Source organism: Monodon monoceros, unplaced genomic scaffold (genome assembly GCF_005190385.1).
Source record: "Monodon monoceros isolate NGI ecotype Baffin Bay Population unplaced genomic scaffold, NGI_Narwhal_1 Super_Scaffold_6, whole genome shotgun sequence".
Lineage (NCBI taxonomy): Eukaryota > Metazoa > Chordata > Mammalia > Artiodactyla > Monodontidae > Monodon > Monodon monoceros.
Window position 1 is genome coordinate 36,458,685 of NW_021703783.1, and position 22,684 is coordinate 36,481,368.

Here is a 22,684-nt window from a genome sequence, read left to right on the forward strand (position 1 = left end):
TTTACAGCAGTACTTGCCACAAAGTAAGTGCTGTGTAAGTATGCGCCATCTTTATTACCATAGCAGAGCTTTCTTCATTGGTTTATTTGACGAATTTCTGGCAAACTTTTTTTCTCTTTGGAAATCACGCAGGAGGCACTCTTCAAAGCTTTCTTTGCTGCTTTATTCCCAGATTTAACCATATCTATTGTACGTTCCAAGCTTCCCTGTTGGCCTCATTCAGATTCTCCCACTTCTTCCAGTCGGCCAGAGAAGGGTTTTCCTATCTCCCAGAATCTTGTTTATTTGGCATTTTTTGGTGCAGACTTTCCTAGCTTTCCAATAATATAGGTTAAAAAGGTTGAGATTTATGAATGTCTACCTTCACATTCTCTCATTCTAAAACAGAAAAGATGATAACATTGTCTCCCAATTCAGCCCCAGGGAGCCTCACTTTTTCTCATCTTCCCAGCTGCTGGACTTCCCTCTGGGACTAGACTGAGCCGTCACGGGCCCCAGGGCTGAGGAACTGGCGTTCTCAGTGGGTCCTGTCATGTTCCCTGGGGAAGGCAGGTCCAGGGGAGCGCCGGGAGGGTGAAGACAGTACAAGGACAGATGCACTTTATTGGTAAGGCAACAGCATTACACCGAGCTGCGGCAGAGACCCCATCCGGCCAAGGCCACACTGGGGCGGGGGTGTGATTCACACTGAGACACAGGCTGAGCTGTCCCTTCTCCTCCTCCTGATGGGTCAGTGGGGTGACAACCCAGGGAAGCAAGGCAGGGATCTGGGATCTGGACGCGCTCCGTGTAAAACCCAGGGCTTCCCCCAGGGATGAGGTCAGCCACAAGGCGCATGGGACATGGAGTCTGAGCTCAAGCATGATTAGTGAAAACAGCACTGGACCCCAAGTCCAAAGCCCGGGTCCAGTCCTGGGGCTGCTTTGAACTAGTTACACGCGCTTGGGTGAGTCACACCTTCTCAGCGTCAGCTTTCTTTAACAAGGGGATTGAACTGGGTCAGAGATTTTCAAGCCCTTTCTACCACTGACTTGACAACCGGACCAATGTGTTCTGCAGCTAAAATCAAATCCCAGGGGTCTCTCCCTAATTTGTAAAATAACAACAACAGTAATTAACGGGTAGAATTTTCACAACGTCCGTCATCACCCATAAATATCGCTTCTTCAGTGGTGCCTACTACCCGCTATATTAGAATGTGGTATCAAATGGAGTCTGAAGACAGCCCGCATCTAACAGACATCACGCTGGGTCTAAGGACGGCTCTGCAATAGGGACGGTGGCTGTCAGATGACGAAACACTGGCGGCTGTCGTGGAGGTAAGCTGGTTTGCTGCCGGGGTCTTCAGGGAACAGCGGACGCAGGCAGAGGGGTATCCTGCTGCCACCACCTCCTCCTGGCTGAGACAGCAAGCGCGGCTGCACTCCCCAAACTTGAGCATGATCTGAAGGACCCTCTGTCGCTCCTGGAGGAGCCCTCTCTGCTCTGCTCCGGCATGCCTGTCACCCACGCCCCAGAGGAAGCCCAACCGGGTACATGGGCTGTGAGTGCCCACCTGCTGAGCTGCTCTGCATAGGGGGAGTTTGAGGTTCGGTGCCCCTACCCTGCCCTGACTCACAGGTCCCTTTTGACGTCAGGGTGGGGGGTGGGAATAAGGAAGTACGCCGCCCGACTCCCCCCACCCCCCACCCCCGCCAAAGTGCTCTCACTGACCAGCCACCAGGCCAACCCGCTGTCCCGCGACCCTGGGTGCTGAAGCACTGCCTTCGGGAGACAGCAGTGTTAGAAGCAGAACTAGGTGGGCAGGGAGGGCTTGGGCTTTTGGGGGTCTGGAAATTCCTCTCCCCCATCCCACCCTGCCAGGTGGGAAAGATGAAGCCCCGCTGGTAAGCAGAGCAGCACCTGCTTCTCCAGGCTGTTGGGGGCCTCAGACAGTGGGATGGCCTCTGGGTCACCACCCTTGGCCATCCCAGGATCAGGCCCCTTCAGCGCCCTCGGCCGCTGCGCAAGGGCCCTGGAGCCTGCGGCCGGTTCTCTCTCTGGGGTGGGAGGTGAGGCACTGGCAGGGTGAGGATGAGGATGGTGCCCACAACTCTCTGAAGCCTGGGGGCCATTCAGTCCTGCCGTGGGGATTGTTGGAGGGAGAGCCCCCGCCTCGGCCAACCCCTTAGCTCCAGGCTGAGGAGCTGTGGGCTTGGCGGCAGGATGGGTGTGGCCTCCATCGACTACTCTTACGTTCAGGCTGGGTTTGTCTGTCCCCTCACTGCTTGGGCCCTGCTCTCTTCCCTCCTTGGCCTCTCAGCACACGGGTTCTGGGCCAGTGGCCCCCGCCATGGGGAGAAAGCCCATCTTACCACAGCTACTTCTGGAGGAGAATGTTACCATGGCGATGGGAAGAAGGTGGGCACCGTGGGGTTAGGCAAATGCCCTTTGGCCAGCAGAGGTGGATGAGGGGAGGCTGTGACCTTAGTCACCTTGGTTTTGGTCTTCCTTGGCAGTGAGTGTCCTAGGCAGGCCAGGGTAGGAAGGCAGAGGGAGAAGGCCCCATTGTGGCACACTGCCCAGGACAGAGTGGCAGGAGGATGAGGTGTGGGTCATGGGTCAGTGTTTATCGTGGGTGGGGCGAAGGAAGGGTGATCCCACCAGGCTCTGGGCGTGTGGGCCTGGAGCTGGGTAGAGGTGAGGGTATCTCTGTCCCTGAGGAATGGCTGCGTCTCTCCCTCCTGCCTGTTCCCTCGGCACCAGCCAGCCGCTACTTCTGTAGTGTGGGAGGGGGTATCCCCTGGCACGGGCCCACCTTCAGCCTCTGCCCTCTGTCCCCATTCGAGATTCTTTGTCAAATAAAGAGCAATTCCTCATGACTGAGGTCTCGAGGCACTGGGGGCAGCCCGTGGCCTGCAGGTAAGGGGGACCTGGTGTTAGGTTGGGCAGCAGGGAGGATGGGCTGGGCGGAGAGGGGAAGTGGGAGAGGAGGGGCTGAACTCCAGAAGGAGTGGGGAGAGCTGGGCAGCCTCCGGCCCCAGAGAGGCAGCCCCGCCCAGGCGCCAGGGCAGGCTGCCCTACTCAGGAGATCTCGCTGCCAAACACCTCGAGCACGAGGGGCGTGAGCTTCATGCTGCACTCGGGCTGGAAGGAGAGGCAGCGATACTGCTTGGAGTGTTCCTCGTTCAGGCTGCGCAGGTCCGCTAGCTTCTGGATCATCTTGGCGTAGAGCAGGTGGCTGCCTGGGGGTGGGTGACAGCAGCGGATGTAGGTCTGCAGCGTGTTGGACAGGCGGTCCTGGATGGCCTCGACCAGCGCAGCGTCCTGCACCCCGGGACGGTCTGTGGGCAGAGGGGCGGGCGAGGAGCTCTGAGCCACAGCTGCCTCACCGTTCGGCCTCCCCCCGCCCACACAGACAGACCCCCAGCCTCAGCATCCTCCCAGGTCACTCCTGGACGGCTGCTGACCCGTGACACCACAGTCCTCCCCAGCCCCTTGGCCACTTCCCGTTGCATTTAGGATCAAGTCTCAGGTCTGTCTGTGGGCCATCTGGGCCTGTCCCCACCTATTCTCTCTCCTTCTGTCTCTGTGCTCCATCTTTCATCAGGACCCCGATGAGCCATGCCCTCTGCACTCCAGGCTTCACATTTGTCTTCCTTCTGCCCAGAACTCAGCTCCCTTACCTTTGCCTGACTCTGCTGACCCTTCAGGTAACAGCTTAAAGGACCTTCCTCAAGAAGGCGATCCCTGATGACCCCATACCTCCATGCCCCAGACGACATCAGGTTCCCACTTTCTGCTATACCCTCTGTAGCATCATGTATCGTGTACTTCTTTATTTTTAAAATAAAGTATTTGTTTCATGTCTCTTTCTACACTTCCTGGGAGAGAAGTCTGTGTCCTGGTTGCCGCTGAGTCCCTATGCCCAGCATGGTGCCTGGTTCCTGCCCGAAGCCCAGTAAATCATTGCTGAGTGAATGAATGAATGAGTGAGTGAATGCTCACTGGCCAGGAGGAGGGGTGCCCATGTCCTTTCCTTGGGCCCCCAGCCCAGGAAAGCATCCCTGGAGAAAGGCCACTGGCTTGTTCTCTGAACACAGTCCCCGTGGAGGCCTCATCAGGAATCCAGCATCCCCAGAACCACAGGACCTCCCTCCTCGGCTTCTCTCCCTCTTCCCACCCCAAACAGGCAGAAAAGCTCAAGGATCACAGCACCCTGCCTCCAAAATCAGTCAGCTAAACTGTCTGTCAGGCCAACAGAAGCTCCTATCAGGCCCCAGGCTTTTGTGCCCCATCCCCAGCGGACCTCAAGTGTCAGCAGAGGTCAGTCCAGTTCACACAAGAGCAGAGCTTGAGTACTGTCTGTGGCCTGAGACGCCCCATCTATTTGGTTCCTCAGAATCCCACCCATGAATCACCAATGGTCTTGCTAGGGCAAGGCCAAGGGCAGTGAGGGAACCGTCAACATACACACAGCACACGGGCTGGGCAGACCCAGCAAAGTGGGTGGTTCCTTGTTGGTCTCTCCCTGTGCTCACTTCTCCCTCCAATCTTCCCTGCTGGCCCCCAGCGGGACTTCCTCCTTCCTGCTCCCCACACTGCTAGGTACCTGGGGAGACAATGCAGATGGCCATGAGCAGCACGTGTTCCTCCTCATGCAAGTTCAGCTTCTTCAGCCCCACCTGGAACTTGATGAGGGGCTCGATCAGCTCCAGGCTGTGTCCGGCTATGAGAGAGAACGGCCAGCTGCTGTGGGCACCCACCCCACCCCACCTCCGGCCCAACCCTCACCCTTCTCTCCCTGGTGCTGCCGCACTCCCTCTGATGTGCCTGGTGGGTCCCATGACCCTGGGAGGGGTGGAGCCGGGGCAGGAGGAGGCGGAGCCCAGCCGCACCTTTGGTTACATCACTGACTTGGTACTTGTAGTCCGGGCTGCCACAGGTCCAGGACATGTCGTCCATGGTGAAAGACTGGTTGGAACGCAGCATGATGACCTCAATGGCACTCGACTTCAGCAGCACGATCTGGTCCTCAGGGGTGAGGTCTCTGCCAGGGAGGGGGCGGCAGGGGGGAGGTCAGGTTACTGGTTCATGCAAATCAGTGCAGTGCTTTGACAGGTATACACCTGCCAGGTGACCAGCATGTGCCCTGGGTCCTCCATCGAGGAGCTTGCAGCCTGGTTGGAAAGAACGAGGCTGTTTCTTGAGGGAGAATGACTTGAGAACAACCCAAAGCTGTGACCAAATGCCAACTGATGTAGCTCAGCTACTAAGACACGGAAAACCCAGTGACTTTCCAGGGTCTCCAAGGTCGGAGCAGCCATGGCTCTTCTAGGGTTAGGAAGATAGAGCCTGAAGAAGCTCCCAGGGCTATGGCATGAATATGGTCATCTGCAAAAGCATGGCCAGAGCCATCCCCAGTGGCTCCCATGCTTTCTTTCCCTCTCCCTCTTCCTGCCCTTCGGTCCTTCCGGTAGTGAAGTCAACTCTGTCTCCAGGACATCTCTGGACTCCCACTCCCACTGGGCTGCTCTGATTCAGAGCTCCAGCATCTTTTTCAGTTGCCTTTTACTGGACTCCTGGAGTCAAGTCTCCCGTTCACCTTTCTTACTACTGCTACAGGGACGTGTCACTCCTGCACTCGGAAATCCCCACTGACTATCAAATGCCCCAGGATCAAGCCCATACGCCGTAACTTGGCTCCAACCTGTCTTTCCAGCCCCCGTTCCCATCACAGACTCCACCAACCCTCCATTCTAACAACATCGGACTACTCCACATTCAGGCATTCTCATGCCACCATGCCTTTGAACATGGGACAGCTCCAGCTTAGAGCGCCCATCTTCTGCTCCACCCCACCTTTCTGGTCCTGAATCCAGTGAGGTCTCCACTGGATCCCTCCACCCTTCAATTCTCTTCATAGAATTAGAGCCATTCCTTTCCGACCTGCTGCACATTGCCTGTAATCCTATTTTACCCTTTCCCCTTCTTTGCCTCTGTCCTTTAGATACTTGTCTCTGGCTCTTCGTCGTAAGCTACCTGAGGGCCAGCACCACCTCTTAATGACTTTAGTGTTGCCCTCACACCGTTCATTGAGCCCTGAGCATGAGGAGAGGGTCAACAGCTATGTGTTGATGAGTCAAGAGGCTCATGAGTAGTTCCACTGTTCTGAGTCACGAGCTGGGCTTGTCTGAACAATGACAAGGAAAAGGCAGGACTCACAGATCAAATTGCTTCCTCTTTTTCCTCCCTTTCTCTTTCTGTGGATTTCCTCCTGGATATCCTGTCGATGGGCTGTCATCCCCTGTGGCTGCACTTTGGAAAGTAAAAAGGTGGGAAACGGATCTTAACTGATGAGAGTCCTGTATCAACAGGTGATGTATGAGGAGGCGTAAAAGGGCTTGCATGATTAGATGACCGCCAAAGGGCCTGCACTGAAGGAAAATCACAAAGTGCTAGGGTTGGAAGGCCCCACTTAGAGGCTATGTGGTCCAATTCCTTCCTCAGCATTTCTGACAGACGGCTCTCACACAGCCTCTGCAGGACTCCCCCAGTGCCAGGGAGCTTCTGGCCTCTGGATACAGCCATGAGGTGCTTGGTTTTTGGGTTAATAGCCTCTTCTATTGGGCTCTAAGCCACGTGATCACACACTCATCCATTGCTTGTAGTTCTGTCCTCTCAAGGAACACAGAACCAGACTTCTCCATTAGCCGTGGGACATCCCTTTAACCATTTAAGGAAAGCCACCATGTCCCTACTTGCCTTTTCTCTGGAATACATAGCTCTGATGCCATGGCATCTAGATGTCTCATCATCCTTGTCACCTTTTTCTGGGTGCTCAATCCACATTGAAAGAATAAAAACTAACACCACCCTCATTTGGGTTTTAATTCATTATACGAGTAAAACATGTTCATTATCAAATCTTTGGAAAATACAGTCTCCCACCCACCTATTTTTGGGCACTTTCGTTGCTTCTAAGTTTTGCTGTTATAAGGAATTCCATGAGGAACATCTTTGTATATAACCTTTTGTTCAATGGCCCACTCAAAATGGATGGCCAGAAGTGAACAAACATCCTATGCGTGCCTGGCTAGAGAGATTTCAGTGGGATCACTGCCTGCTGTGATCCAGACATACTACTTCTATGAAAGCAAACCTAGAATGACCTCAAATTACCACCCACAGCCTGGAAATACAGGGACTTTCTAAGTGCAGCTCACAGCCAGAACTGGAAATGGTAGTGGGTGGTGGTAGCGGTGGAGATAAAGGGGAACTCAGTAAGAGACCTCGTTCCTGCTGTGATGGGCACCAGCTCCGGCTCTGGGCCTCCTCCCTGGACCTGAGTAATATTTACACCCTGATCAGTTTCCACACCTGTGGCCACTTCTGGGCCCCTGTGAGGTGCTCTGGGGATGTCTTGTCTTCCCCACACCCCTAGGCAGGGTCCAGCCTCTCCCCATCTGCCTTCCCTCGGTACCTCTTGGCGTCCTTATCTCTTCACCGCGGCTATTCATATGTCTATCTCTTCCATCAGACACTGTACCTCTGGAGGCCAGGGACTGTGTCCTAGTCACCTTTTATCCCTCACAGGTTATGTAATAAGCAAGCTGATTGTTGGACAGATGAATAAGTGAATATAGAGGAAAGGGCATAGGAGGAGGGAAGCACTATGACCCCAGGCCTGTGACCCAAGAAGGAGCCCCTGGGGATGGAAATGGCAGTGAGGTCGAAGGCGTTTAGCCTTCTGGGGTTGTTGGGGCCTGGCCCCTCATGCGCCCCTCTGGGCAGTGAAACCTGTCGTCCTTGGTTCTCGGATCCAAGATGGCGCCTGGCCATGGAGTCTCTGCTCCTGACACCACTTCCTCCATGCATTTCTTTTGCAAGGCTGAAGGAGGCGGATTTGTGGGGTGCAGACCGAGAGGCTGAGGGAGAAGAGGTGGGAGCCAGGGGCAGGGCCAAGGCCACACCACAGGGCAGTCCACACCCAGCACAGCCCATCCAGTCCCGCCCACACTGGAATCTTGTCCTGTACTCTCCCCTCCACTCACCCACACAGATGTCTCATCCTTCCCTCCCCACACCCTCCACCCCCGCCTCCAGGCAGCAAGATCAAAGTCACCAGGGACGCAGCCACTGTTCTTTCACTTCTTGGAAAAACAGAACCTCTAAGTGCAGGAACCGGCAGAACCAGAGAACTGTTGGGCTGCCCCCGCCTGGGTCCTATGGAAGCCTGGGCTCTGGCCCCCGTCCTTGTGCAGCATCAGCTCCACCCATTCCCAGGGGGCATCCACGTAAAAGTCCCCACAGAGCTCTTGCTGAAGCCTGCTCCATTTTTGTTGGAAAACATTCCACTTTGGGTCTTCTCAAGACATGCTGAAGCCAGAAAAGTTAACCCAAGCGTGTTTAGGATCGATTTAATTGATTTTGCCTCCATAGCTGGGTGGCTCCAATACCTGCTCATATATACTTCACTTCGGCCAGGACTGCAGGGCTAGACCAGGGAACTCTGAAGGATGAGGCTTGAAAGGGAAGGGAGGGGGTAGACTTCAACTCATCCTTGGGGAGAGGAATTGAGGGGCAGGTGGTGCTATTTTGTGCGAGGGTATATGTGGCGAAGGGAAGGGATGGGGGCCAAGAGAAAAACTGGGGCTCAGGTCACTTAGTGGAGGGGGCTGCGTTGGGGTAATCCGGTTAAATGGGTCACTTTCTTTTTAGGACAGTTTTCCCACGTGGGCAATCCTAGCCACCAAACCTTAGCATCTGGACAGGGCTTCAGGTGCCCTCTGGTCCAGCTCCCCACTGGGCAAGGTTTGGGGACTGTGTAGATGAGGGCTGCTCCTCCTGGAATTAGGATGAAAGCCGCCTGCTACAGTGTATCCATCAACACCTTGAAGTGTTTTTTCTCTAGCTGTTTGCACAAAACAAGACTTTGGGAACACGTGCAGTTTGCAAACAGTAACGAGAAGAGTGGGGGAGGGAGCTGGAACTTGTACTAAGCGGAATGTTGCCATCAGTTCCAAGGAAAGACTCGAGGGTAAATCCCAGGCCCAGTGCGATGCTGACCTCACAGATGACACCCTTTCTGCCTGCAGAGTGGCCTTTACTCTTTTTGATGCAACCAAAACGTGCGATACAGGAAGAGTGTCTCAACACCATTTGATGGTTTCTCTCCTTTATAATTTTCACATTAATTCCAGGAAAGAACATTGGTGAATCCCTGGTGTTTGAATTGGTGTGAGGCATAAAATAACACAGAGCAGGTTGTCTCAGGACAGAAACAAACTGGGATGCGCTGGGTTTAGCTGTGTGAATTACCATCATTTAGCTGGCAATGCAGCAATTTAGACAGTAGCTGATGGCTTCCCTACGCACCAGAGATTCACCAAACCATAAATGGCACCTCGTGTTAGCTTCCATCCAGAGCTGGCCAACGTCCAGTCATTTTCCCTCTCCCAGTATTCTAGCGCTGAATCCAAGCATCAGTATTGAGGAAGCATTCTACCCCTTCTGCTAGAGCTGCCACTATTGCTACTACTTGAAATGATGAGAGTATTGCTCGATATTAATTAATTTCTTTCTTTTTTTTTTTTTTTGGTCATGCCACGTGGCACGCGGGATCTTAGTTCCCCCACCAGGGATTCCGCCTGCAGTGGAAGGTGGATCCTTAACCACTGGGCCGCCAGGGAAGTTTATTCATTTATTTCTTGACCACAATGTATATCTATTAGGTGACAATGTTCCAAATGAACTTTTAGAAAGAATGAAGCTATTGATATACACAAATATAGATATAACTGCCTCCCAACATATCTAGTAAAAGCGTCAACTTTTATGTACTTTTAAGAATAGCTAACACTGTATGACCATTTAAATATAAGTATTATAGATAGCATTATTACCAAAACAATAGAACATTTGAATGAATGAATGAAATTTGTATGAATGAATCCATAAGGGAGGGTCTTTACTCCAGTAGAACTCCTTATATTTACCCAGTTTGGCAAAAAAGATCTCAGTATGATTAGGAAACAGCCTTGAGTGAAGGGTAAATTGGGTGAAAGATGCCCAGGTTATATGTACAAGTGCGTCTCCCTCTAGGATTCCTAAATTACATCACAAGCCCAACCCTTTTTCCTCTCTATCACTTCATCCTGGTTTCAGAATTGGGTGTGCAGGATTACTGTAGGTTTAATTGAAAAGGATAATATGAGGAATAGATCCAAGGCAGCTGGAGTGGACACAGCAGTGAACTAAGAGTTCTTAACCCGGCTCTGACACGTGGGCTCCAACACTAGAAATCCTGGTGTTGGCCAGGATTGGGTTCCTGGTGTTGGCCAGGAACAGGAGCCCTGACTGGGTTCCTGTTCCATCACATAGAAAGTGTAAGGGATGGATGGCTCTCCAGTGCTGGCCTGCCGAGTAATGCTGGATGGGCTGCACTTCTTAAATACAGATTCCTGGGCCTTGCCCAGAGATTCTGACTTAGGAGGTCTGGGGTAGGGCCTGAGGCTGTATTTTGGGAAGCAGTAGATTGGTAGTTTCCGAGCCTTCTTCAGGCTCAGTCTAGGATTCTGACTCTGTTCCCTGGATGTCCCAGAAGCTCCTTACCTGAACCCTGGGATCATCTTGGCAAAGCCAATGACCTTCTGGATACTGTAACTGACCAGGTCAGCCAGGTGCGGCAGCATGGAGAGCTGGGACAGGTCCAGGGTCACAGAAGAGTCATCAGAGTCTTCTTCACTCAGATCCAGGTTGGAGAAGCCAGTTGGCTCCATCGTATCTGGGGAAGGATGAGGGAAGAGAAGGAACTACTTGAGCCAGGCTTCTGCAAGGCACCGCGAGGCCCTCCTACACCCTGGCAGCAGGGCCAACTGGGAATCCCACAGTCACCATCTCTCTCCAAGGTCACTTCAGCCCAGGCTTCCGCCTAGGGTTCCCTGTGTCTTCCTTCAGCAGAGTGGGGCAGGAAAATCAAATATCAGAGACACTGAGATAAGAGACCTTCTTTAAGATGTGATTTTACATGTTGTTCCTAATGATCTCAAATCAAAAATGCATTTGGGGGCTTCCCTGGTGGCGAAGTGGTTGAGAGTCCACCTGCCGATGCAGGGGACACGGGTTCGTGCCCCGGTCCAGGAAGATCCCACATGCCGCGGAGCGGCTGGGCCCGTGAGCCATGGCCGCTGAGCCTGCGCGTCTGGAGCCTGTGCTCCGCAATGGGAGAGGCCACAGCAGTGAGAGGCCCGCGTACCGCAAAAAAAAAAAAAAAAAAGGTGCATTTGGAACCAATAAACTTGTGGAAAACAATGTTCAACCTCACTAGTGATCAAAGAATGGCCAAGAAGAACACCTACCTTTCACCTCTAAACTAGAAGCAAGTACGTTTATATGTTGGCCCCAGTGTTTGTAAAGAGGCAGGGAATTAGGCAATCCTTGTGCAGCTCTGGGGTATAAAGGAGCCATACATTTGTGCAAATAATCTAGAAAGCTATTTGACCGTGATGGCCAAAAGCCTACAATTATGTACACTCTATGACCAGTAATCCTACTTCCATGAATTCAACATAAGGAAAAAGTCAGAATAAGTGCAAATATTGAGCCACAAGCATACTGTTATCTTAATGAAGAGCTGGGAAAAAAAAATCTAGATGCCCAGTGATGGGGTTTAGATATGTTATTGTACATTCCACCCCAGAATACTATGCAACCCTTAAAAATTATATTCTAGGCGTGTACTGAATGGTATGAAGATATGACAACATACTATAAAAGAAAGAAGCAAGTTACCAGACTGCGCACAGCACAATTCCATTTCTGAACATATATATGTGTTAAAAAAATTGGGAAAAGATAACATCACAGTGTTAACCGTGATTATCTTTGGGTGGTAGGATTAAAGATTATATATAATATACATAATTTAGTTTATATTTTCTGAATGTCTACAATGAACACATATTACTTTCATATAATAATTTTTTTTTAAAGTTAAAAATGTTAACTAGTTTGAATTTTTCAATAAATATATGCTATACTGAACATACCATCGGGGGGTGGTAACCACCTCAAATTAATTAACCTATGATAAGAAATCAAAACTTCTAAATAATATTAAATTATTATGAAAAGTTGAAGTACAGACCAATGTATAGCATGCAGATTGGCCCTCTTTTTTTTTTTTCTCCCGGCTGTGCCGCAAGGCTTGTGGGATCTTTGCTTTCCGACCGGGGATTGAACCCGTGCCCTCGGCAGTGAAAGGGTCGAGTCCTGACCACTGGACCACCAGGGAAGTCCCCAGATTGGCCCTCATTGATAAAAATGAATATACCATAGAGTAAAAAGAGCAGGAAAGTGGGTAGAGAAAATTACCACAGGGGAGGGGTTACTACAAGGTTAACTACAAGGTGAGGGGCTCAGAGGATCAGTTATCTGTGCAGTGGTCCATGCAGGTGAGTAGACACACGGCCAACTCCACTGTTCTCTCTGTCTAGTTGACACAGGGAGCCCTCCCACCTACTCTGGATCTGGGCACAGATCCATCAATGAGTCTGGAAGTACCATACCTGAGGATTCTAGTTCCCCAGAGGGGAGGGGGCTTTTCCATCCCTGCCTTTCTACAGGCCCCAACCAGAGGGCAGCTGGGTTGGGTGAGAGGTAGAAGGATGAAGGGAAGGGCAGGGGGAGGATGAGGCAGGAAGATGAAGAGAAAGGTAGGAAAGGACTATAAGAGGAAAGCAAGGATGAGCTGGAAGGGACAGGTCCTCCAGGGCCTTAGGGGCCCCCCAGGGCTTGAGGGGAAGGCGGGCTGTAGTGGGACCCACATCTTCTCCTTCCATGCTGAATTCCACCTTCCAAAGACTCAGGCTCTGGTGACTGTAGTTAACAACACTGTTTGTTATATTTGAAAGTTGCTAAGAGAGTACGTCTTAAAAGTTATCACAGGGGGGAAAACATCTTTGTCACTATGTGAGGTTAACTAAACTTACTGTGGCAATCATTTTGCAATATATACATATATCACATCATTATGTTATACACCTTAAGCTAATACAATGCTGTATGTCAATTATATCTCAATAAAACTGGAGAAAACAAAACCCCAAATGAAACAAACAAAAAAACCCCAAGGGCCCACGCTCAAAGTACCATTTAAAGGAATCCGGTCACTCCCAGGGAGGGAGCCAGGGACCGAAGCCTGGCTTAGAGGAAAGAACAGAGGCTCTGCAGGTAGACCCTGCCCACCAGACCCCTGTTTGGCCCCTTCCTCAGAGTCCTCCACGTGGGCCCTCAGGAAAGCCCCGCCTCTTCTCTAAAAACGGTTTTTCTCTGAGGACGTTGCCTGGCACACAGTATGTAAGTGCCGTCCTTCCAGCTGCAGCCAAGGACAGGTGGGCTGGGGAAGCGCTGGGCTCTCTGGGAGGGGGCGCGCAGTCCCACTTACCTGGAGAGGAGGTGTAGCGATCTGAGCAGGCGGAGGGTGAGTTTCCAGAGCAGCTGGGCGTGTGCATGAACCAAGGCCCTGAGGGATGGTTCCCTTCATTCTCACCCTCTCGAACCGGAGGCTGGAGGGAAAGGTGGAGCGTCAGAGGCCCACACTTGGAGGTCACCTTCTTACCCCAGCCCTGATCTCTGACAGGAGGGGGAGTCCTCCCCAGTGTCAGAAGGCCGGAGCAGCCTCCGTCCCTTCTCAGGTTCTGTGCCCAGATGCCCCTTTGCCCTCCGTCCCCCTCCAAGCCCGGGCTCTGCTGGTGGCTTGTGCTGTACCCGGAACTGGCTGAAGTCAGCGTAGGTGGGGTCATAGGTCTTGTGGTGGGCGTCCAGCAGGATGGCGATGATGCGCTGCTGCTCGTCGGACAGCTTCGGCCGCAGGCTGTCCTTCAAGGCCTCCTCTTCCTTCCTCTTGAGGATCATCTCCCGCTTCCGCTGCACCTCTTCATCAGTCAGGATGACTGTGGGGCAGGAAGGGGGGAGTCAGGAGGGCTCCCCTGCAGCACCTCCAAGGAACCTTCCTCCAGGTAAAGGCACGAGATGGAAGGGGCTGTGCCTCACATTTGGAGCTCACCGGGCCGTCCGGCCACGGGGACCCCAAGCCCACAATACGAATGGAAGATTGCGTGTTCTATGTTGAAAAGGCAGGCGCGTGAGAGAGGAGGAGATAGAGGATTGGGGAGATGGGATGCCTGGGATCTCAATAACAAGGTGTCTGACTCTGCACAGACTGAGCTCTCCAGGCTTTTGTTTGCTTGTTTCTAAAATGAGAAGTTTGGACCATATAATCTCTTCTAAGTCCCTGTTTTGTTCCTTCCTCCATAAGGCATGCGTATGTGGGGATCCTACCTCAAAGGACCGACTGCTTTGAGACCTGAATGCAGGCCTACCACAGAGCAGACGCTCACCAAACATTTGTTCTTGTAGCTTCTACCCCCACCCTGTATTTCCTGATCCTGAGGGAGACACTGGGGGGAGGGAGGGTGCACAGTCACGGCGACAGAGGCTAGGAGGTGCTGAGAAGACCTCACACGGCCTTCCCCACATCCAAGTTTCCATGTTTGTGATCTACTATGACCAACGTAGAAAGACTTTGCCTCTTTGGTTGGGCCCAAACAACCCCTGCCTCAGCCAATCCAGTCTTGGAATGACTGCCCAAGGAAGTTTTCGAGTCCTCTGGAAGTCCCCAAGCATAGCAGCTCACAGCTGTAATCTGGGAAGCTCTCTCCAGCAATTGGCCAGTGTATACCGCCTCGGGGATCCCCTGTCCCCTGCAGGCCGTGCAGGGGCTCCGGGCCTCCCAGTGCTGGGGTAGCTGCCGGGAGGGCGGGGCTGGGAGCAGGGGTGTTTAACACAGCAGCCGGGCACACAGACCTCCCGGCTGGGGCTTGCAGAGCGCTGACGGCAGGAGTGGGCGCTGGGGCCCTCAGTCTGCAGCTGCTTGCTCTCTGCTGGTCTTACCAGGGCATCTGCCCACAGAACTGAGAGTTTCACAAGAGCAAGAAAAGGAACCAGAACCCCAGAGTGGGTGGGTGCCCGGCTTCGAGAAAGGCCTATTGGCCTAGGCCCCTTGGGTGGGGGAAGGATGAGAGAAGTTGGCGGGGGCGGGGAGGGAGAGCCTGTCCGGAGTGGGAGTGGGCACAGCAGGAAAGGGAAGCCTGCTGCAAAAGATGGCCTGTTTCTTCCAGAGCTGAAACAAACTATACCAAGAGGAAGACTGGGGTGGACACCACGCCCAGGTTACTGACTCACCTGCCCGAAGAGCTGCCAGCCCTCCTCCCACAGAGGGTGTCTGCTCAGACCCCAAGAGATCGAGCAGGGTGGGCGAGGGAGCATCCCATTTAAGGCAGGGTGCGAGGCCCTAGCCTGGGGAAGCCGAGATTAGGTGTCGGGTCTTTCCTGCTCACCTGCGGGGCAGGCGGAGGAGGTGATGAGGCTGGAGCCGGAGGGGGGGGTGGACAGGCTCTGTGTGCCCACAGGCATGCTTCTCAGCCCCAACAGGGCTCTGATAAGCCCCTGTGATTCTATGATGTCACTCTCCTGCTCAGAAACTTTTTCTGGATCCTTCCTACTTACCATGCCCCAACTAAAGTCAAGATTCTCCGTGATTCCCCTCCTTCCTAACTTTCCAACCTCATTTCCCGGTGCCACTGGACACAGCTTCTGCTCTAGTCACGTTGGGACTGCTGACCTGTGAACGTGACCTGCCACTGCATTTCTCCTTGTGCTGGATGCCTGTCCAGCTGGGTCTTCTCTCCCCAGTAGCCATGCAAGCTCTATTGGTTCTCCAGCACCCAGTTCACAGCCCTCCCGTACGACGAGAGGCTTTCTTATTACCTTGATGTGCAGTGAGCCGTTTTTCCCACACACACTGGCACCCGATCGTTTTTCACTCTGTTACATTTACGGTTAGTACAGGTCCCAGTAAATACCTTTATAGAGAGAGCCTAAGAAGTTCAAGGTCTCCTTCACTGGAGCGCAGGCTACCTAAGGGTGGGGGCCACATCCTACAATGCCTGTGTCTTCCGCACCAAGGCTAGCCCAGCGAGGCTTCCTCAACAGTCTGACGCACTGGACGCCCAACACACCAACACTGGCTGTACCTACTATGTGCTGGTCGTCATCCTGGCTCAGGAAAGAATGGTGCGAAGTATAGCAATGCTGCGCGTTCCCTACCACGTCGGAATGGCACACGCCGCATGCCAGTCCACCAGATCACTGAGCAAAGCTTACATTTTTCATTTAAATCATTGTGACAGAAGTATTTTCAAGACAGAATACCTTGTAACAGAACACCCGTAACATCATGTAACCTTTGCCTGACGGTTCAGAGGCATCATTCTGAATAATTCTTGGACTTTGCAGGGACAAGGTTATGACCTCAGAATTGTATGGAGCTGTTTTCCTATATGCACTATATGACTCACCCAGCTGTGATTCTGAGTTCTTGTACTACTTTTCATACCAGTCTAGCCCGCTCTCTTCAGCTATGTGTTGTCTCTTCTTATTTGTGTGTCTCTAGAAGTATGCCTTTATCCCCCTTAAGAGTTACTTCTCATCTGTTGGGAGCTGGAAATCCTGGTGATCAAGCTGTGTGTAATAAAAAATACTGTTAATAAACATAGAGGTTTGTTTGAATGTACCAGGCACTATTCTAAGTGCTTCTATATATTAACTCACATTACTTAGTCCTTATAATAACCCCTAAGGCAGGTACTATTATCCTCGCTTTGCAGATGAAGGAAGTGAGGCCCAGAGAGACTATAACACTTGTTCAGAGTCACACAGCAAACAAGTGGTGGAGCTGGTATTTGGGCCTGGGCAGTCTGGCTCTACAGTCCAAGGTCCTAACCACTACCCCATACTGCCTGTGACTATAATTGGCTATGAATGTTCAGCAGGACCCTGGTCCTCAGCCATGGAGTCCTGACACACAAGGTGTTCCAATCCATCTGAAGAGTATGAAAAAGTAAATAAAGTCGCAAAGCTTGTAAGTGATTTACCTTAAAAGGAAAAAGTTAAGAGATTTGAGGTTAACCTTATGACACTGATCTTCTCCCTCACTTCTAGCGAACAGTGACCACCATCCCATGTGCGGTACTAGAGGGAGAAATGCTAAGATCCGCTGGTTTCAAATGAAGGCTGCCAATCCATGGGCCTCCCTCCAGGCAACATTTTCTGGGGACTAATAAGTCATAATTCTCTCACATATGCAGATGTTGTTGTGACTTATGAAATAAGTCATTTGTTTAAAGGGGCTGTTAATTTCATAGGATTTAAAGAATCATTTTCTCAATGAATTGCTACTAAAAATACCATTATTATCATGTAGGAGGACACTTTTTTTGTTTGTTTTATTTTTTGTGGTTTTTTTGGCTAAACAATAGAAATTTATTTCTCACTAGGAGGCACATTTTGAAGTTAAAAGCCACTCAAGTTAAAAGCCCATCGATGGGCTCTCCAGTGAATAAAGGACATGAGCTGTGCGCGGGGGTTTTGCGAAATCCATATGGCTACTTAGTCGCTTCCCAGGTCCTCGCTGAGTGTGCAAACGGCTTTGCTCAAGTTAATCCCATGCAAGATATTCCCTGTTCCATAAAGTCTAGAATAGAGTTAGGGAGTCAAGATCTGAAAGCACGAACAACGTAAAAACATTTCAGTTTGCCACAGGTGGCCTAAGAACAGCATTAGGGAAACAGGCATAAAATTTTCCCAAATGAATGACATTGACAATATCAGATTGGGAGATCTTCCTGATATATAAATCAGTGGGAGATGCAGAGATACAAAGAAGCATAATGGGGAGCTAATATTCAATCATTCAACACATATTTACTGAGTACCTACTATGTGCCAGGGGCTGTGCTCATGCTGGGCAGAAAAGATGTACATGTATAAAAACATTAAACAAGTTCACATGTGCAGGCCAGGTCTACAAGAGGCCAGAGCTCAACTGTGAAATGTCTTGGGCTCCAAGGACATCAAGTCAACCTGGACTCGAAGAGAGACAGAATCTTTAGTGGGAACAAACTCTCTTCCGCCCGTCCTATAGGGCCCCAGGCAGTGCCTGGACATGCACAGTGGAGGCGCTCTGGCCCACTGAGGGGAGCGGGGAGAAAAGGGGAGGGGGGCCGAGGGGCTGTGCTGGGGTGGAGCCCACAGGCTTGACCTTTGGAAACAGGCCTAGATTATTAGCTTTGGAGGCATGATATTTTAATTTCTCTGAATTTGCTCATCTATCACAAAAAATAAAAACAGAAGCATTTACATATTTAGGGATTGTTGTCAGACTTTCACAAGAAAGTACTAGTGCCTGACACTGGTACAGTAAGTGGTCAATAAACATTGGTTCCCACAGGCATCTCCTCAGCTTCTTCTGCCTCCTCTAGGAAACGGCCACCTCCCTGTCCCAACCAGAAAGGAGCCTGGGTTTGCAGCTCCCTTCAAAGGGAGCCCTGGGGTGCCCTGTGGTTTTACTAATGTTGACACTCAGCTGTCTCTAGGAGGCTAGGCCTTGGTGATGACAGCCAGCCTGGGTGATACATAAGCAGCTCTCCTAGGGGACCTGAGCTGGGGAGCTCCAGGCCCCCCAAAGCTGGCTAACCTGAGGCAGGAAATAGAGCTCTTCCTGGAGGACCTTCCCTTTGGGGCAGTGGGAAGAATAAGCCTCGCGTTGGCCCAACACTTCTATTACAAATGGAGCTCTGGGGCCCAGACCCCAAAAGCGCAGCTCTACCAGCCCATCCCTAACTCAGCACAGCTCCCTGCACTAGCATGGCGAGAGTGGTGGGCACAGGGTTGCCCTGGGCATAGAGCAGGAGAGGAGCACGGGGCTCCGTCCGAGGCACTGAGGCTGAGATTAGGTTGGCTGAGGCACAAAGCTGACCAGGGGCTGGGGGTGGGCATCCACTTCTGGATTGCTGGCCCCCCACCATGTGGTGTTCCTGGGGTGGAAGCACCCTGAAACACTTAAGGCCTGCTCATCACGGTGGATGCAGTGCTCTCCACGGGGACCAGGAGTGATCTAGGAGGGACAAAGAGTTGGATTCTAGTCCCAACACGCTTTCTGACTCCAATCCTGGTATTAATATTTTTGCCTTTCTGGGTCTCAGATGATTTCTAAGTGTGCTTCCTGTTCTAAGCGGATGGAACATCTCTTTTCTCCTGAGACAAAGGAGAGGCACTTCTGGGACATCAGTGAGGCTGGCCCTGACCAGAACTCCCGTGGCAGAGCCTTACTGAGCTCCAGGTGTAACCCTGGGCCATTCTTGGTTGGCTGGAGCCTTAGAACCATAGCCCCCTGCCCTGTGGAGGCTGTGTGCTCAGAGGGGGCGGGGGCAGGGGCGGCACACACTGCTTCCTGTTTACGTCCAGCCCAGCACCTTGAACAGAGCAGGCTGCACTAAGCCAACGTGTGAGAAGCTCCACGAGGCACCCAGGCCTTGAGCCTCCATGACTCCAGGATAAACAGGAGTTGGGTGGGGCAGGGGACCCGGGCTAGGAGTGATCAGCGTGCCCAGGCCTGCATGCTCCCATGGGGGCGAGGAGGAACGATGGCCTGGAAGCTTCTTCCAGGGCTGCTGGCATTGGCTGGGGAGCTGGTATCGGGAGTGAGGGGCCATGGCCCACCAGAAGGGAGCCTGTCAAAGCCCGAGGAGGCCTCACTGGGGCCACCACTTGGCCTCTGTTTCCCAAAAACAGAGCATTTTTTCCCATCAAGGAAGAAATTTCCCATCCCCTCAGCCCTGTCCTGTGGCGCTTTCCTTGTTCCAGACACGTCTTCCCTGTACCTAATGTCTCCAATGCCCACCCCCGCCCCCCAGAATTGGCCCCATGGCCAGGAGGGCCTCCAGGGGTGGCTGTATCTGAATGTCCCTCCTGAGTCTCCTCAGGCCCATAGCTTAGCAGGGCACGGCCCCCATCCCCGGCCCTGGAAGGGATCAGGGTACAGTTCACAGACGGGGGTGAGCAAAAGGCACAGAGCAGGGAAGAGTGTGCAGAGGGCACCCATGACCAGGCCAGCCCAGTGCCCTTGCTTCCAGCCCAGGGGAGGGCCTGGCCAGCCCTTCCCAGGGTCTACTGAATTCAATGGTTACTCTGCTTACCAAGTAACTGGCACTAGAGCTCAGATGCAAAGTCCAGGGGTTATTTTTAGTTTAGCTTAGTTTTGTTTTGTTTTGGCCATGCCACACAGCATGTGGGATCTTAGTTCCCGACCAAGGATCCAACCCGTGCCCCCTGAGTTGGAAGCACGGAGTCTTAACCACTGGACCGCCAGAGAAGTCCCTAAGGGTTGTTGTGTTTTTTTTGCGGTACGCGGGCCTCTCACTGCTGTGGCCTCTCCCGTTGCGGAGCACAGGCTCTGAGGCTCCGGACGCGCAGGCTCAGCGGCCATGGCTCACGGGCTCAGCCGCTCCACGGCATGTGAGATCTTCCCGGATCGGGGCACGAACCCGTGTCCCCTGCATCGGCAGGCGGACTCCCAACCACTGCGCCACCAGGGAAGCCCCCCAAGGGTTGTTTTTAACAGTGGGTCAGAACACGTTAACGTGCCACCTTGGTCCTCTTCTGCAATGCCAGTGCTGGGCAGGAAGTCCTAGAGGATAGATCCTCTTTTTCCATCTGGATCTAGAGGGTCCTCCTAGAGTCTAGGGCTTCCCCTTACAGGATCTTTCCACCTAGTCCTGGACACCAGCCCTCGGATCTGCTCACTGGGCCTGAGTGGCTGGAAGGCTAGGGTGGGGCAGAACCCCCATGACAGCCAGGCTCTGAATGTTTCTCCTCTCCATCACTCCTGCCCCTCCCCACTCACAGCAGCCCTCTCTCCCAAAGTCCAAAGAACGCTGGGGTCCTTGAGCCTCATCCTTTCCGCGAAGGTCCTGGAAAGAGGCTGCTGTAAGAATGGCGATGACGTCTTAGAGGAAGACAAACCTGGGGGGGGCTCATGTAGGCAGTGCCCTGCCTGTCCCTCCTCACAGGCTCGCACAGGACGGGCCCTTCCTGGGTCTCAGGACACACACACACGGATCCTAAAAAGGCTGGCAGGACTCCTTGGGCCTTTGATCTTGGAGTTCAAGCCGCCCTGCCTGATGCTGCTGGTCCCACTCATGCCCGGACTCCCGACTCAGGCCCCAAATGCCAGCAGCTACAGAGGAAGGGCAAGAGGACATTGCTGGCCAAACCTGCGTAAACGGCAGCCACCTTCCCCCTGACCGCGCCCTCGCCCCGCCCAGGCCCCGCCCCTGAAACTCACACTCCTTCATCATGCCGATGTCCACACAGCGCTTGAGCCGGCAGGCCTGGCAGTGGCGGCGGTTGTCCTTGGTGATGCGGCAGTCTCCATTGAAGGGACAGGTGAACAGTGCCTTCCGCTTCATGCTCCGTCTGCGGAGAGAGCACAGACCCTCGGCTGGGTCACCTGCTTCCCAGCCCCTCGGCCCTGCCTGTGGGAGAGTGGCCTGAGAGGGCTGTGATCAGGAGACCTGCCAATGCCCCCCCAACCCCCCACACCGGGGCTCTATGTCTCCCAAGGAGGATGGCGGCCCAGCCCAGTCATTTCCTATTCTGCCCCCATCATTGGTTTTACTTACCTTTACAGTACTCTCCTACTCCCTTTCTTTTTATTACACAGGAAATATGAGTGAATTAGCTAGCAAAAAAAATTTTTAATACTGAAATCTGCAGAGTTGCCCTCACTGCCTTTAGTGCCATCATGAGAGGCGATGAAGCTGGTCTCAGCTTTAAGTCTTCTAGAGTCAGAGATCTGCGACTAGAGCATCCCCGGTTCAGGGACAGACATGTGCACAGGTGCACAGAGAAGCGAGAAAGGGCCCAAACCATAGCTTCAGACATCCAGACAAGCTGCCCAGAAAGAGAAGCAGCCACATGAGCAGGTGGGTGCCTCGAGGTTTGGCCTTGGCTTTCGGAAAGGTAGAGGAAGTTAAAGAGTTCTGTAAGAACAGAAAACTACCGAAGAGCTCTTAGCTCTTAGCTGGCACCTACCGCTCCACCCCACAGCCTATGTAAATGTGTGTGTGTGTGCGCACACGTGTGCGTGTGTGTGCGCACACGTGTGCGTGTGTGTGTGCGTGCACAGGCATGCGTGCAAGCCCAAAGGCTCATTTTCCTAATTCTGGCTTTCTCCCCTGCTCCCAGCCACAGCACATGGGACGTTCATGAGGCTGCGTAAAGGACAGCTCCCCAGAGGCTTCTCAGCATCTGTATCCTAGAGGTTCCTCTTACTCTCCCCAGCCCCAGCAAGGGCAGGCCCCACTTTTTCTGCCCCAGGACAGGTGCCAGGATTTAGCTGGGGAAAGATGGTGGCAGAATCACTTTCTCTGTGAGCAGCAGCATCTTTCAAGGAGCTGTGGAGATGCCCAAGCCTTAGAAGCCAAGGTCCGGGCTCAACCCTTTCCCTCTCGTGGAGATAAGCTACCGATATCGTCTTCTCCGGTTGTCATATACTAGTTATGTGTCACTGGAACACATATGATTTAGGACAAACACGTTCATCAGTCGACATGGACATACGGGGACCAAACCAGCTTGACCCATGGGAGAGGGGAGAAGAGACTAGAGGAACAGGAAGCCATAGGTAGTCAGACTCTAAGACCCATAGGGCGCCCCTCATTTTACGGATAGGACCCCTGAGGTGAAGAGACTTACTTGAGGCGATTTAGCAAAGAGTTGAGGCTCCCAAGTTGGGACCTTA

The 22,684-nt window shown here is 52.7% G+C and overlaps 1 protein-coding gene across 2 annotated transcripts in view; it reads right to left on the minus strand.

Moving 5' to 3' along the window:
• Positions 1-578: 578 nt before the first annotated feature.
• The window catches only part of VDR (vitamin D receptor), a 55,298-nt gene continuing 33,192 nt past the window's right edge, over positions 579-22,684 (minus strand). Inside the window, exons 3-10 of one of the 2 annotated variants that reach the window (XM_029205199.1) lie at positions 21,227-21,357; positions 13,750-13,934; positions 13,427-13,547; positions 10,594-10,765; positions 6,205-6,297; positions 4,878-5,029; positions 4,592-4,708; positions 579-3,323 (exon numbers count right to left, since the gene is read on the minus strand). In XM_029205199.1, coding sequence (XP_029061032.1) covers positions 3,064-3,323; positions 4,592-4,708; positions 4,878-5,029; positions 6,205-6,297; positions 10,594-10,765; positions 13,427-13,547; positions 13,750-13,934; positions 21,227-21,357 — 1,231 coding nt within the window. In that variant the 3' untranslated portion in view covers positions 579-3,063. The remainder of the gene's footprint in view (positions 3,324-4,591; positions 4,709-4,877; positions 5,030-6,204; positions 6,298-10,593; positions 10,766-13,426; positions 13,548-13,749; positions 13,935-21,226; positions 21,358-22,684) is intronic. The other variant, XM_029205200.1, reaches the window with a different exon arrangement.